Source organism: Panthera leo, chromosome B2 (assembly GCF_018350215.1).
Source record: "Panthera leo isolate Ple1 chromosome B2, P.leo_Ple1_pat1.1, whole genome shotgun sequence".
Classification (NCBI taxonomy): Eukaryota; Metazoa; Chordata; class Mammalia; order Carnivora; family Felidae; genus Panthera; species Panthera leo.
The window spans coordinates 25139206-25154401 of NC_056683.1; the positions used below are offsets into that span (position 1 = coordinate 25139206).

At 46.9% G+C, this 15196-nt stretch overlaps 1 protein-coding gene across 6 annotated transcripts in view; it reads left to right on the forward strand.

Moving 5' to 3' along the window:
- The window catches only part of SLC22A23 (solute carrier family 22 member 23), a 181856-nt gene that overhangs the window by 125541 nt on the left and 41119 nt on the right, over window positions 1-15196 (forward strand). For 4 of the 6 annotated variants that reach the window (XR_006202491.1, XM_042938045.1, XM_042938053.1 and 1 more), the window contains exon 4: window positions 5203-5371. Coding sequence is in view for 3 of the 6 variants with exons in the window: in XM_042938045.1 (XP_042793979.1) it covers window positions 5203-5371 (169 nt within the window). In the remaining 3 variants the exon portion in view is untranslated. Of the gene's footprint in view, window positions 1-2304; window positions 2456-5202; window positions 5372-15196 lie in introns of those variants that run through there. The other 2 variants (XM_042938047.1, XM_042938048.1) reach the window with 2 other exon arrangements.

Here is a 15196-nt window from a genome sequence, read left to right on the forward strand (position 1 = left end):
CCTGGGCAGCACACTTCCTTTCCTCCAGGAAATTTGTAAGAATCTGAAAGCTTCTAAAAGCACATCCTGCTAGGGTTACAGCCCCTGAAAAGCTCTCCTGTCCCAACACCACATCTCCAACAGAAGTCACCCGTGTTCCCTGGGCTGCTCCTGTCCCCTGCGTGATCAGACTGCTGTGGCTGTGATCCCCTGTTCTTCTACAGGCCAAATGCCTCAGTTAAGTCTTAATTACATGCTATTAATTCTCATAACCTTTTGCAGTTCCTCTGCTTATCGTCAAAATACATCAATCTTGGAAGAGTAGCTTTTAAGCCTTCTCCATGAAGGCATTAGGGGAAAAGTAATTTACCAGTAGGGATTTTTGATGTGGTTTTCTTGGAATCACTTGATTCTGGTTTTTAATTGGTGGATTGTTGCTAGGCCTGAGAGAATCTCCGTGAAATAAAATACAGGATAACCTTGGTTTGTGAGCATAATTCGTTCCAGAAAGATGCTTGTAACCCAAAGCACTCGTATATCAAAGCGAATTTCAAGAACCATTGGCTCCATTGCAATCATGTGAAATTCAACATCACATACTACTCGTATTGCAAAACATTGCTCATTTATCAAATTAAAATTTATCAGAAATGTTTGCTCGTCTTGCAGAACACACACAGAACAAATTTCTCACGATCCAGGGTTTTACTGTATATGGAGAAGAAAGAGTGCAGACTGTCACTGTGGGTTATTTCTCTTTTTCAGTCTTTTAGAACAAAACTCAGTCCTACCCTGAATCCATTCATTCATTCATTCGTTCACTCATTCATTCATTTATGTTTTTTAAAGTAATCTCTATACCCAGTATGGGGCTAGAACTCACAATCCTAAGATGAAAAGTCTCATGCTCTACCAACTAAGCCAGCCAGGCATGCCCCTTCAGTCCTACCCTGAAATTCACCAGATCAGGTGAATAATAATAAAGAGGTCAAATGAGACAAAAGAGTGACTTGCTAATAATTACATTATTATATATGGTAATAATCCGTATTATTACTTAAAAAAGCCAAAATATCACTTGTTCCATATGCAGGCGCTCCATGCTTATTTAATGCTCACAATGGCCCATTTTACAGATGACAGAACTCACAGATGACTGAACCACGGTCACAAGCTTGTAAGTGCTGGGACAGGATTGAAACCCGGCCTGTCTGGTGCCAGAGTGCATGTTCTCCACGTTTGAACCTGTGATGCCTCACCTAAGATGATCTTTTTTTGTGACGCTTAATTGTTTTACATAAGGAAGGGGGTGGGAGTTGTTTGCTGCTCATAAGTGAAAATCTGCTAAGATGACTTTAGGTTGGGCCTACAGTACAAGTGGCTCTAAGGAGTATTGCATGCAGCATGCAGCCCAGGCCACCCACAGGTGCTGCTGACCGGCTGGCACTTCAGGTCTGTGGATGCCTGCCTTTGGGTGACCTGTTCTGCATGATCCCCAGGTCCTGAGGAGGCAGTGGGACTGGGGATACCATTTCCTGCTGGTGGCAGGTTTCTCTGACTTTCAAGACCAAAACCGGTGGCCCTGACCTGGTGGCTGTAGGCATCTCCAAGGTGTGCAAACCCTTACACCAAGTGCTCCTGTTTGCAGAGCTGGGAGCAGGCCCTTTGTGGGCAGAAACCATCTACGTGCTGTCCCCATCCCTTTTTACTGGATGCCAGGACTTAAGGCTTTAATGCTCTGATGTATTTCTTCCTGTCTTCCACTTCAGGAAAACTGATTTCTCATCATCCAAAAGGGAACATGTGATTAATGGCAAGTGTAAAGTGCCCACGGTTCTTTGATAATTGCTTCTTTTTTTTTTTTTAAACATCTTTATAGCCACCTTCAGACTGTAGTTGATTTCAGGCAGTTGGGAAGGCATTTCTGGTGAGTCAAGGCTAAAAAGGTCATTATATGCAAGTGTCATACCTGTGTCCTTACATCAAATCACTGTGTTTCCCCTGCCCTGGCAGGAATGCTAAAATACATATGTATCAGCCGGACTGCTCTTACATTTTTCTACCTGATGAAATAAAGTAAAATCTCTGCTAAAATTCCTAACAAAAACAGAAGTGGAGGGGTCAGAAAATGATTTTACTTATTCAGCTCTCAGATAGTGTGTCTGGGAGGCAAAAACATTTCTCCTGCTATGGGTGAGGGTAACCATTTTGGGGAAGGATACTTAGCCAGTGCCTCTCAATGAGTGATCTGGGGATCTCGTTGAAATGCAGAAGCTGGTTCTGGATGTCTGCGTGGGGACTGAGGGTCTGTGTCATCCCTGACAGTCTCAAAGGTGGTGCAGATTCATCAGGACGTCTCAAGGAATTAGACTTGGACCACCTATGGGAGAAGGCCGAGAGAACCCTACGGGAGAGAAACTGACAGTTCATCATTGTCATATCGACAGTAACACTGACATATGCACCGGTCACAGCATGTCATTTGCAGCAAGGGAAGGGTGAGAAGTCAGACTGTGGAATCATTTGCCCATCAAGGGACAAATTTGGCCTCCACAAACCTAGACCCTCCTTCGGAAAGTTGCCTTGTGATCCTTCATGTGATAGCATGGAGTGTAGACTAGTGTGTGGGATTAGATGTCCCAAAGTGGGTCTTTGGTAAAGGAATCTATTTGTGGATAATTTTCATACTTACCATATTACGGAATTACCTATCACAGGTGGTGGAGAGATAAACCGCTAGCTGTGTGCTGTGCCCACTGTACCAGCAACCCACTGACATGAAGCCATTGTGCTATTTTGACATTATCTCTCTGACTTTGTTTAAAGGTTACCTGGGTGGCCAGGTGCTTCATTTTCTCTTCTGAGGGTACCTGGGTGGCTCAGTCAGTTAAGTGTCCAACTCTTGATATCGGCTCAGGTTATAATCCCATGCTTCATGAGTTTGAGGCCCGCACCAGGCTCTGTGCTGACAGTGCAGAGCCTGCTTAGGATTGCCTCTCTCCTTCTCTCTCTCTCTCTCTGTCTCTCTCTCTCTGTCTCTCTCTCTCTCTCTGTCTCTCTCTCTCTCTGCCCATCCCCCACTTGTGTGCACATGCACTCTCTCTCTCTTAAAATAAATAAACTTTTTTTTTTTTTTAAAAGGTTACCTGGGTGGCAAAGTGCTCCATTTCCTCTTCTGATAAGAGCCTGTGCTGAGCCCAGAGCCATGAATTTACCCTGGCTAATCCCAGTTTCTGGTTTCCATGGCAAATCTATGCATGTGCTTAATAAGTGAAAGCTAGCACGTGCACCAGTTTGCCCTTTCTAAAAAGCCCCTGATCTGTTATTTTTAAGAACAGAAATGCCATGTCTGGAGCGAATACCTGAGTCCCACCAGAAGTGATCTTTAAGTGAGCCTGATCTGTGCATGTGGAAAGAAAGAGCATCACAGTAAATGGCCAGGAGAGGGATGCTTAATCCTGTTTTCTTAATTAAATGGCAAAAAGTCCTTTATAAGCTACATTCAGTGAGGCCAGGTTTCTCACTCACTGGTAACTGCAATGATGGTCTGTTTGTGGTGGAGCAGGAATGGAAACGTTGATGACTTTGTTCTTCTTTCCTTGTAGTCGAGCCAGTGTGGATATTGGCCGGCATGATGTCCTATCCTTGTTAGGGCTGATTCTGTCCTTGTGGCCAACTGTAATTTGTCTGTTTTCCCCTCAAACCTGCTCCCCCTCATGTTGCCTTTCGATCTGCTACCTCAGCTCTGGTCTCTAGACAACCAGCAGAAGGGGTGTAGCAACCGATCTACAAACAATCTTTGAATAGAGACACATAAAAAGTATTCTCTCCTGAGAGTCTTTCCGCTTTTTTAAAAAGTCATTTTAACTCTACTTTGGGGGCACCTGGGTGGATCAGTTGGTTAAACATCCAACTTCAGCTCAGGTCATGATCTCTTGGTTCGTGGGTTCAAGCCCCATGTCAGGCTCTGTGCTGAGGGTTCAGAGCCTGGAGCCTGCTTCAGATTCTGTGTATGTGTGTCTCTCTCCCTCTCTCTCTCTCTCTCCCCCCTTCCCACACTCTCTCTGTCTCTCTCAAAAATAAACATTAAAAATATATATACTTTTTAAAAAGTCAGCTTTGAGGAATACTGCATATTGTACAAGACTAACAAGCAAACACACATGTTCTGTAAGGGAAATGTAGAAAACCCGGCTCCCATTCTAGCCCTGAGGACCTTGAGTATAGGAATTTACATACTAATCTGTACTGGCTGGCACTTGGATGCTACCATTTAAGCTTTGTGACCCTCTTTTTTAGGTCAAATTAAGAGCATAGATTCTTTTGCAAACAAGGGGGAGCATGGTGCCCCCCACCTTCAGTAGACAGTTATTGAAGGCAGACAGTGGTGTTGTTTTGAAGCTATGAAGATGAACCAGATTTGCCTCTGTCAGAGGAGCTGACTATCTAATAGGGACAGAGGAAGGGTAGTGGGACACACCCATGTCATCATGGGCTACAGAATTCCAGTATGGAGGAGGAGATACTACATGGTCCATATCTGCTTTATTGATTGTTTTTTGTGGGTTTTTTTTTCTTTTTTTTGTTTTTGTTTTTGTTTTGTTTTGTTTTTTTGGTCTTGTTCAAATAGATTAGTTGTGATGCAGCTTGGTCTGTGTTGGTCTCACAAGTGTGAGTAGGTTGCCCGGAGTTCTGAACTCCGAAGGAGCACTAGAGTCGGGGCCAGAAGGAGGGATGGTGCAGGTGGGTGGGAGTGAGCAGGTGCTCTGTGAGGGGTTGAGGGGGTCCCCTAATATGGCATCATGAGGGGAAGGAATGGGAGCACATGAGCCTCAGAGGGATCCTGCCTTACAACAAGCTCAGTAACATCCAGAGAGCAGAGGAAGTAGAATTGTGTGATACAAATACTATCCCCATACAAAGCAGCGTTTCCTAGTTTCTGGGCTGGGGCCACTCTGAATTACAGCGTTCTTTTGCCACTGACTTGCTCTGTGACCTCGAGCAATGATCGCTCCCTTCCCAGTTCAGGCCTCAGCTCATCCAGCTGTAAAAACAAGGATCTCAACATTGACATACGATGTAGGGCTCTCACGGAGTCCAGCAAATAAATACGATTTTATAGTTGTTGGCTGTTTGAGAAGTGCACTGACCATGGTGCACCCGTGGCTCCTCCAGGCTACGGGTCAGGGCGCTCACATCTCTCTTGTCCCTTCTGTGTTCCAGGAATAGAGCTGTGCCCCCCTGGAAAACGGTTCATGATCACGATGGTGGCGAGCTTCGTGGCCATGGCGGGGCAGTTCCTAATGCCCGGGCTGGCCGCCCTGTGCCGGGACTGGCAGGTCCTGCAGGCCCTCATCATCTGCCCCTTCCTCCTCATGCTGCTCTATTGGTCGTGAGTATCCTCCCCACAGGTGTCACCGCCTGGTACATCTGCAAATGCTTTCTGAAGGGCGCATCCCCTGGGGAGGAGACACATGAAGCAAACGACTGGGGTCCCACAGTGCCCCGGCTTCTTGCCGGTTTCAGCTTGTGCTTTTTTGTGTGTGTGAGGGAATTTTCCTCTTTTATGAAATTTCATTTTTTAAACACTTTATCTTGGGAAATGTTGAAACATACACAAAAGTAGACAGAAGAGGGGAGTGAGTTCCCAGGTGCCCTTCACCCAGCTCCAGGAACCTGCCCTCTATCAGTCTGCTCGGACTCCTGCTTGCTGGGTTCTTTTGACACGATTTTTATGAATTGATTTGCAAAGGGTGGGTTCTTGTATTGGAAGGGGTAAAATACGGAGATGTTCAAGGAGTGATTTAGGAAAGCCCCCTTATCACTTCCAGATTAGGGATGGGCAGAGAGACTATGGCCCATGGACCAAATCTGGCTTGCCATCTGTTTGGGGAAATAAAGTTTTATTGGAGCACAGCCTGCCCACATGTTTGCATAAGTGTCATCATCTCTGGCTGTTTTCACGCTATAGTGGCAGAGTTGAGTATGTTCCACAGACAAAGTGGCCTACAAAGCCGAATATATACCCTCTGCTCCTTTACGGAAGAAGTTTGCCCGCCCCTGCCCTAGATGAGTCCACTTGGACTTTTCAAACCATGTGTGACTTTGGCTTTTGGCTGGGGTGACTGTAGGCGGGAAACAACTGAACACACAGGGCCAGGGGGTCTGACTTGGGCAACCAGATTTTTAAAAACATCGATGTTTATCAATTGGCTGAACAGCCGAGGTCGAAAAACCCCACTTGTGAATAGAAAGATGTTTAGGGGAAAAATGATTGTTTGGCCTTTTTTATAAATAACTCTTTTCTTTCTTTCCCGGCCCCTCCCAGCCCCTCTTCATGCCAACAGTCACTTCACACCCTTAGCGCGAGACACTGTAGTATGGATAACGCGTACTGTGCTGTGTTGCTCTTGTTTAGTCACTGACGAAAACCAAATTTCTGGCAAGAGGTCAGTTGTGTCATAGCTTTCAGGAGCAGAGAGGGCTGCTCATCAGGCTTCCTTTTCTAAGGTGCCAGGGAGGGGAAGAAAGCACCTACCTTTTAACTTCACGGTGCTGGGCCCTGGCCCCACCCTGCGGGTAGGTCCTGCGGCAGAGAAACCGTTGGGTGAGGGCACAGGTGCATTTTCCTCCAGAGCCTAGCTCTTGCTCGCTAGATCAGGAGAGCCTCAGCAGCAGGCAGCTGGCGGTAACAGATGAAAAAAGGCCACCTGCCGGGGAGCCACGCATCAGGGGCCAAAACTGCGCCTGTCTCCTCTGCTTCTCTCCCCACGCTTCCTCCAGCCTTGCCAGCCCGCTGGGGTTGGACATCACACCCCCTCCCGCGGGAGCTGTGCATATTTCAGGACATCCTGCTCCCTCCAGCAGGGTCGCAAGAGGCAAAGAATGAAATCGTTTCCCAAAGCAGGATGGAGTAGGCAGTTCTTCCTTTTAATCTTCTATGCAAGTCCTTCCTGTTCCTTCCCTTGGTGCATCTAGAGTTTGTTTCACTTGTTTTGGAATTCAAGGGCATTGATTTATTTAACAAATGCTTATACCGTGTTTGCTCCATGTCAGACACAAATTGCAAGCGCTGTACAAATAGTAGATTATTCAGTCTTTGTGTTTCATCACCCCATTGTACAGATGACAAAACTGAGGTCTCCCAGCTGGCCCTTGAACCCAGGCCTCTCTTAACCACACGCAGCGCGGCCTCCTGTCTTCCCTGTGCTTCTGTCTCTTGTCTCTGACCACTGGAAACCCTCGCTCTGTGAGGTCTGGCATCATCTCAGCCACCTCCTCTCACTATAGCCCCAAGGGCCCCCAGGGCTGTCTGCCAGCCCCTGGGGGACTGGACAAGGTAGGCACAGCCTCTCGGAGGCTCACACTCCCATACAGGAAGATGGGGTTGTCCCCACCACCTCTAGGCTTTTAGGACACCTGGCAGGGGAAAAACGGCAGGAAAGGGTTTCCTGGAATAGGTCTATGGACCTGACCCACATGGTAAAGGACTGGGGGTTTCGCTTATCATATTTTATCTCTTATTTAAATTTAAAAAGTATATCAAGGTTTAATGACAGGTAGGACATTCGTGTATTTAAATATGTTATAAAACCTAAGGAAAAAAATCCTTTAAAACTCACAAATGTAAAAATAAAACTTTATAGTGAAAAAGGGCACCCAGGGTAATTTAATAAGTGAGACGTGTGTACACATGAACAGATAGACGGATGGATGTGCCGAGGCACTGACGCCATGTGGTTACAGCTCTGGTGCTGCCCTCTGGGGTAGACCAGCTCTACCCAAATATGTTACCTGCTGCGATCATCACAGTGCAGTAAAACCTTGGTTTGAGAACATAATTTGTTCCAGAAACATGCTTGTGATCCAAAGCACTCATATCTCAAAGTGAATTTCAAGAACCATTGGCTCAGTTGTGATCATGTGATGTTCCATGTCACATACTACTCGTATTGCAAGACATCTCTCACTTGTCAAGTTAAAGTTTATTAGAAATGTTTGCTTGTCCTTCAGAACGCTCACAGAAGAAGTTACTTGCCATCCAAGGTTTTACTGTAATTATTTTTTATTCATATTATTCTCTAAGGGGCTTGGCACATGTTTGACCTACAAGTGCTCATAAATATTAGCTACTTTATGACTGCGATTGTATCACTTCTTCATATGCATGGAAACTAGGGTGTAGCCAGGGGCAGGGTAAAGAAATCACTGGGGAGGGACATATTCCACCTTTGTCTATAGCCTTGAAAGTCTCCGTAAGAATCATGGTCTTTTTATCGCCTGCCACCCTTCCTCCCACCTGCTGCGGTAGGAAGTTCCTCACTCCTGAAGCCTCCATAGTTAGACAGGATGAAGTGGGCTGCTGGGGAGTGGACAGAGCTGCAGCACCAACTAGCAAGGCCAGCTGTTGGTGACAAAATGTTGAAAGCCTCTCGCTTTCCTTTTAATGAGCAAGTATATATGGTGGGTACCCAGGGTGCTCTCAGTACCTCTAAGAACAGATGCAGAAGCAGGTGTGTAAACAAGGACCATAAGCCAAACTGCATAACACAACATCACCAAGACGTAGGGTCTTGGCTTGGGAGCAGTAAGACAAAGGATGGAGATTGGCCAGAAGGGATTCTGTGGTCCAGATGGTGGGCTGAACTGACAGGGACCCTCCAAACACACACCCAAGGCTGGCTAAGACCCTGCACCAACCAAATATGTACACAGTGCTGAGTTCCAGTGCCAGAAAGGGGAACTCCCGGGGCCCAGACCAAGGAGAATGTTCGAGCAGGAGTGGACACAGACACAGCCTGCATGGCACATGAGCCAGAAAGAAGCTCAGAGAGCTTGAGGTGTAATACCTGCATTGAGGGCTGGAGCTGAGATCTCAGGCCCTTTCTGCACTTCGAACTGAGCTCCTTGAATGAATCCAGGCCTCCAAACCGTGCTGTTCTAATAACAGGATTAGAAAGTCTTTTCCCATCATAGGGACTCCCCTCCAAAGGTGGCTGACACCTTGGACTGTGGGCATAAATGATCCACCCTTACGACAGTGGAGCCTTGAAGTCTTGCACCACACGTGACTATGGGTTCCAAATTTCAACCGTTCTCCAAGATTGAGAAATAAGAACCAGTGAAGCTCGTTGGACCCTCTGGGTCCAGAATAAAACCTCCCCTGGAAAATCACTGGAGCCAGATACTCAAGACTCACGTAGAAGAAAATTTTCACCAAGGATGAACTCACAGCCAAAATTCACAGGGTCCACAGGAATCCATTAGGAGGGCCCAGAACTATAAATGGAGAAGTTTGCATCTCAGGAACTCTAGGAAATACAGCAATCTGAAAGAGAAGTGGATTCAAATAATTTATTAAAGTAGTTACTACCACCTCATGCCAAATTCTGTCCTAGATACTAAGGGTTCTAGAGAGGACCCAGACATGTGAGCAAAAATCTCATTTGAAACATACATTACAGTGGGTTATATGGGGGTGGGAGGGAGGCCAGAGACCATAAGCCCATAAACAAGCAAATAATATTCTTCAAAGAACCACCACTATGTCTATGAAACCAAGCGGTAAGTAGAGAGGAACAGTGGTCAGGATGGCGTCTCTGAGGGAGTGACATTCAGGCTGACACGTAAGGAAAGGATCAAAGAGAGGAAGTCACACAAGGTTCTGGGTGAGAAAACAGGCAAATGGGAACAGCAGGGCAAAATCTGGCTTCCACTGGAAGAGGAAGAAGACCATTGGGACTGAGAACAAAGGACAAGCTCAGACACACAACGGGGTTGTCTTCAGCATGATTGGGTTTGTTCTAAAAGCCATGAAAACACGTCAAGGTTTAATCCAGGGAGGAGTGTGCTCTGGTCGGTGCTGTGAGAAAGTCTCTTGGTGACCGAGGGGAGGATGGCCACTGCCACGGGGCCAGGAGTCTGCACCGGGGGCAGGCAGTTTGCTCACCTGGAGAGGCCTGACTCCAGGTGTGTTTGGGAGTAGCCCCAGTTAGGGGTGCTGCTGGGCCTATGAGGGCAAAGAATAGCAGCTCGGGCTGTTTCCTGGGGTGGAGAGACAGGGCTCTCTGTGGTGTGGAGGCCCCACCAGGGACTGGAGCATGGAGTCCTATCCTGAGGGCAGAGCTCAGAGAGCACATGCCCAGAAACAAGGTGACCAGCTGCGGGGAGCTTCAAAAAGGGATGGTTTGATCCTGAGGGTAGTGGGATGGAGAGCTCAGCCATGATTGAAAGCCAGCCCGATTGGAAGTGTACGTTTTTTATTAGCCAGGTGTGGGGTGAGGCTAGCAGATCAGGAGATGACCTCCACAAAGAAGACAAGTTGTTACTCTCTGTTCCCTAGAGAAGGGGGCACACCACATCCCAGGGGCCCCACAGGAAAGCACCAGCTGGTCAGGAGGCAGAAGGAGGGAGGGGAACATGGGCAAGAGCCTTCACTGTGGTTTCAGACAGAAGAAAGGGGTGAGGAAGGGTAGGCAGGCTCCAGGTTAGCTATTTGGAGTAATTTCTGCAGGCTGTGGGGCTCAGGGGCTGCCCCTGGTTGTCTGGCATCTGGCCCTGGGGCGATCAGAGCAGATGGACAGCGGCTGGAGTGTGAGAGCCACAGAGGAGGTGGTGGGGGTTGTGGGCTCTGATTGGTTGGTTTGTATCTGAAAGGTGTGCAGGTGAATTATTGGCTATCCCTAAGAATTGGCTGACCCTGGGAGGGGCAGTCTTTCCTCCCAGAAACATCAGAAAACATAGAAAATAAAAGGGCATGATTAATACACGGCCGTACAGCAGCTACAGGGTTACAGAATGCTCTCGAATGAAGTGAGCCCAGGACTAGAGAAGCCAGTCAGGAAGAGGTGGCAGCAGCAGAGGCATGATGTGCCTGGGGACCAGACAGAGTTTGACAGGGGGTGTGGTGAGGACAGGTGAATTCTGGGGAGGATGTGGCGTGTGCATGATTTGTGCCCCACCAAGTGGAGCCAAGATAGGAGTTTGATGTCACTTCATGAGCTGCCTGGGGATGCTCATACCTCCCAGGTCCAGGCAGGACCCACTGCAGTTGGCCTGTAGGCTTAGGTGAAGGGAGAGCTTCACTGGTGGCCCAGGAGAAGGAAAGGATGTGCTTGCTTGGGAGCTGGTATTCCAGCATGCTTCACAGAGTCATATTTAGGCACATTGTCGTGAAGCAAAAACAGAGGAGGGGATTCTGTGAATATTTCTTATCTGAATGAAAATCCTGTCAGAGGTAGTGGGTAAATCCACTGGCGGATGCCAGTGCCTGAAGCCAAGATCCACACTGCCTTTGTCCCTCAGGACACTAAGACCAAATAGAAGTGCTTCCTTAGTCATTTTTCTTGGGCATTCATTATCACTTAAGTCAGAGCAGTAGAGCTTCCATGCTAATCTAGAAGGAAATCCTATCGATCCATCCTTTTTCCAGAAGAAATGTGGAATTCTTCCAGGATCACAGAAAACAAATGGAGGCAGGGGGCAGAGGCGCAGATTCAGTAGCCAAAATACTAGAGGAAGGGAGAATCTAAGAGAGCATCTGCTTGGATGTGGAAGTGGCCAGTGACCCCAGAGTGGAAGAAGGGGCTGGTTGGAAGGGCTTCTGCTTTCTGATTGCACAGTGTGTAAAAGGTGTCCCTTCCAGGTGGCTGCAGCCTGCTCCAGGACACACAGCTCGGGGACAGGGTGCCCTTCTCGGCCAGGAGCCCTTGTGGGGGGCAGGGTGTTTGGGGCTCCAGGTCTGTGATAAGTGAGAACATCTAAGAAAACCACAGGGTGGAAAATCAGGAAGGCGATACACAGAACAGGTGGCACCTGGCCTTCTGGGTGGGTCTCGTAGAAGAATGACATAGGAGTGAGAAGGTGGTGGACAGGGCACCCACATGGTGTCTATATAAAGTGGAGGAAACAGCACCAAGTATGGATTCCAAGAGATGATGAAGATGTTACTGCCTCTCTTCCAAGATGTCAGTACGTGACATCACCATGCCTTAACATGTAAATTAGTGATGCTGGGTATGGGTGATTATTTGTAAAAACAAGTGTATGCATGTCAGCTTTGGACCCGGCATGTGCTGGGGAACACTTGTGATACCAGTTCAGTAAGGTCCCCATGAGTGCTGTCATTGCAACATGAGGACATGAGCAGAACATGAGTGTCAGGGTATCCTCATGAACATGGCAGACACCATCCTAACTCTTGGAACAGCTCGGCAAGGGAGGGAAACATCACATTTCACATCTCGAGCCTCCTTTGTGGCAGAGGCACAGTAATATATACTGATTTGAACATATCTTCAGATTTTAGGAACACACTTTTCCCGAGATCAGCTGCAAGCTTCTCTGTGTGTGACACTATATTAACCATTAACCCTTGGATTAGGTTGGTGGGATTATTCCTGGTTTTAGCTGGGGAAACCAGGGCATTTAGAAAGCTTCACCAGAACACTCAGAAGTGTGAGAAAGTCATTAAAAGCTGGCTTCTGAACATCAGTGGTTCTTGTTATGTGGTCCCTGGACCAGCATCATCATCACCACCTGGGAACGCATTAGAAACACAGATTCTCAGATGCCACCCCAGGCATACTGACTGGGTCAGAAGGTCTAGGGTGGGGTGCAGTTCTGTGGTTTAAGAAGCCCTCCAGGGGATGCTGATGAGTGCTCAAGGTCGAGAAGTATGATGGATGTATCATAGAAGAAAAAGCCAGATGTCCTGCACAAGGACTGAGGAACCTGGTGCTCCCCAGATAAAGGTGGTGTTGAGGCGTGAGGGAAGATCTGAGTCAGCTGTGGAGAAGCCACACGTCTTGTAGGAAGAGGTTTCTCGGCTCTGTAGGGAAAGAAAACAGATGCCATCCTTGAGGATCAGTGAGATATCATGCAAGACCTGGCTGTCCAATCCAATTCCACTGTGGAGAGCAAATTTGTCTCGTCATCTCAGACAGCAGATGTCATAGGTATTCCTGCAACTGATGAAAGAAGGCAAAAACTCTGGGTGCTGGATCTAACACTTTTATCCGTACTATGCAAACATAAACCTATACACAAGTATGTTTGGGAGTCTTAAATTACAGCCTGTGATCAAGGTTAATGGGAAGGAAAGGTTTCTCCCACCTTGCTTACCTGCCCTCTGAGCAGGCTGCTTTGGGGCATCTTCCTGTGAGTTTCTACCTTCAAATGCAGGAGAGCATTGCATACAGTTTTCTCTTGCTCTCTTCCAAGACTGTTAGCCAAGTACCGAGTTAGGACGGATTCTCATCTTGGACTCACCTAATGCGTGTTTTGCATGAGCTGCTTCGAGAAAGAACAGATATGTTGGAGAGTGCTTTGTTCAGTGGGAGTTTCATCCTGACGAGAGAAAAAGTGCTGTTGGCAATCCGTGTGATCATCCAAAGCATCTGGGAAAGCAATAAGAAGATAATAAACCGTATGGGAAATAATGAGGAAATTAGAGATGGATCAAGCAGCACTGAATAACACGGAGAATAAGTAATAGTATCAATTCCCCAAATGAAAGATAAACCTTGAGACAGAGGAAATTAGAGCACGCTGTCATAAGGAACTCACAGGGTAGAGGAGTAAAACAATTAAAAAACCCTTAGGAAAAAAGAATGTGCTAAAAGGGATTTTAATTTTTAAAAATTTCGAGAAAAAAAACCCATTGTAAAACATTTAAATGGCCTCAGGTTAGATAAGTATCCAGCATAAAAATTTACTAACAATTCCAATATGTAAATGGTCCTAAATATCATTGGCTCTTTTGAATATCATCAGAAATATTTTGGCCAGAATAATTCCACTTCTTTTTTAAGTTTTTTATTTTGAGAGAGTGCGTGAAGCAGGGGAAGGGCAGATAGAGAGAGAGAAAAAAAAATCCCAAGCAGGCTCCACACTGTCAGCACAGAGCCCAACGTGGGGCTTGAACTCATGAACCATGAGATCATGACCTGAGCCAAAATCGAGTCAGATATTCAACTGACTAAGCCACCCAAGCGCCCCCAGAATAATTCCAAGTTTTAACATATCTGGAAGGTTTGCTCCTATCCAGGTGCTGCCCAGCATTTTCAATAATTTGGTCCCTTAACTCCTCTCCCTAATCCTCTGAGGTAGGGACCAGGATGGCCTCCAGTACAGGTGGAGAAACTGAGGTACAGGGATATTTGCAGCTTGCCTTGAGGTCCTAGTACTCGTACCTGGAGCCAGGATATAAAAACCTGCAGGCAACCCGGAGCCAGGATGAGGACCACAAGCCTCTTGGCTCAGTCATATGTGCAGTGGTGCTGCTGGGCCCCAGGGATAGGACCGAAAATGTCAGGCAGATGAGCAGAGCCCTGGCCCACTGAGAGCAACATGCACCAGGCACAGAGCAACACTTCTCACCAGAGGAGTCTTCTCTTCTAGTTCCTCTTTTTATATCTGTTTAACATTTACAAAAGTATTCCTTTTTTTAAAAAAATTTTTTTAATGTTTATTTTCGAGAGAGACAGATCATGAGTAGAAGAGGGACAGAGAGAGAGAGAGAGAGAGAGAGACACAGAATCCAAAGCAGGCTGCAGGCTCTGAGCTGTCAGCACAGAGCCTGACGTGGGGCTGGAACTCAAGAACCGTGAGATGATGACCTGAGCTGAAGTCAGATGTTTAATCAACTGAACCACCCAGGTGCCCCACAAAGCATTTTTTAAAATCATTGGGTTATCAGTACCTTCCTTAATGGGGGGCTCAATAAAAATTTGTTAAATTGATGAATTAATTTTGCTTCTTGTCATTGTTAAAATTATTTCAAAAGACCCTTAAATTTTTTTTTTTTAATGTTTACTTTTTAGAGAGCGGCGGGGGCAGGGGGGGCAGTGTGCAAGTGGAGGAAGGGCAGAAAAAAGGGGAGACAGAGGATCCAAAGAGGCTCTGTGCTGACAGCAGAGAGCCCGATGTGGAATTTGAACCCACGGAGTGTGATCATGACCTGAGCCGAAGTCAGATGGACGCTCAACCAACTGAGCCACGCAGGCACCCTGACCCTTTAGATTAAATTTTATACACAGATACATAAATATATTCATTCCAGCGATTATCAGTCTTTTTTCTTGCCCACACACACTTGAGGGACCCAACACTTTCTTCCATCAAAAACAGTTTTATTTCAGAAGGGGGTCAAAGTACCACATGCTGAAAACTCTATTACTGGTAAAATAAGGGCCGCAGGGCTCCCTGCACAGCAGGA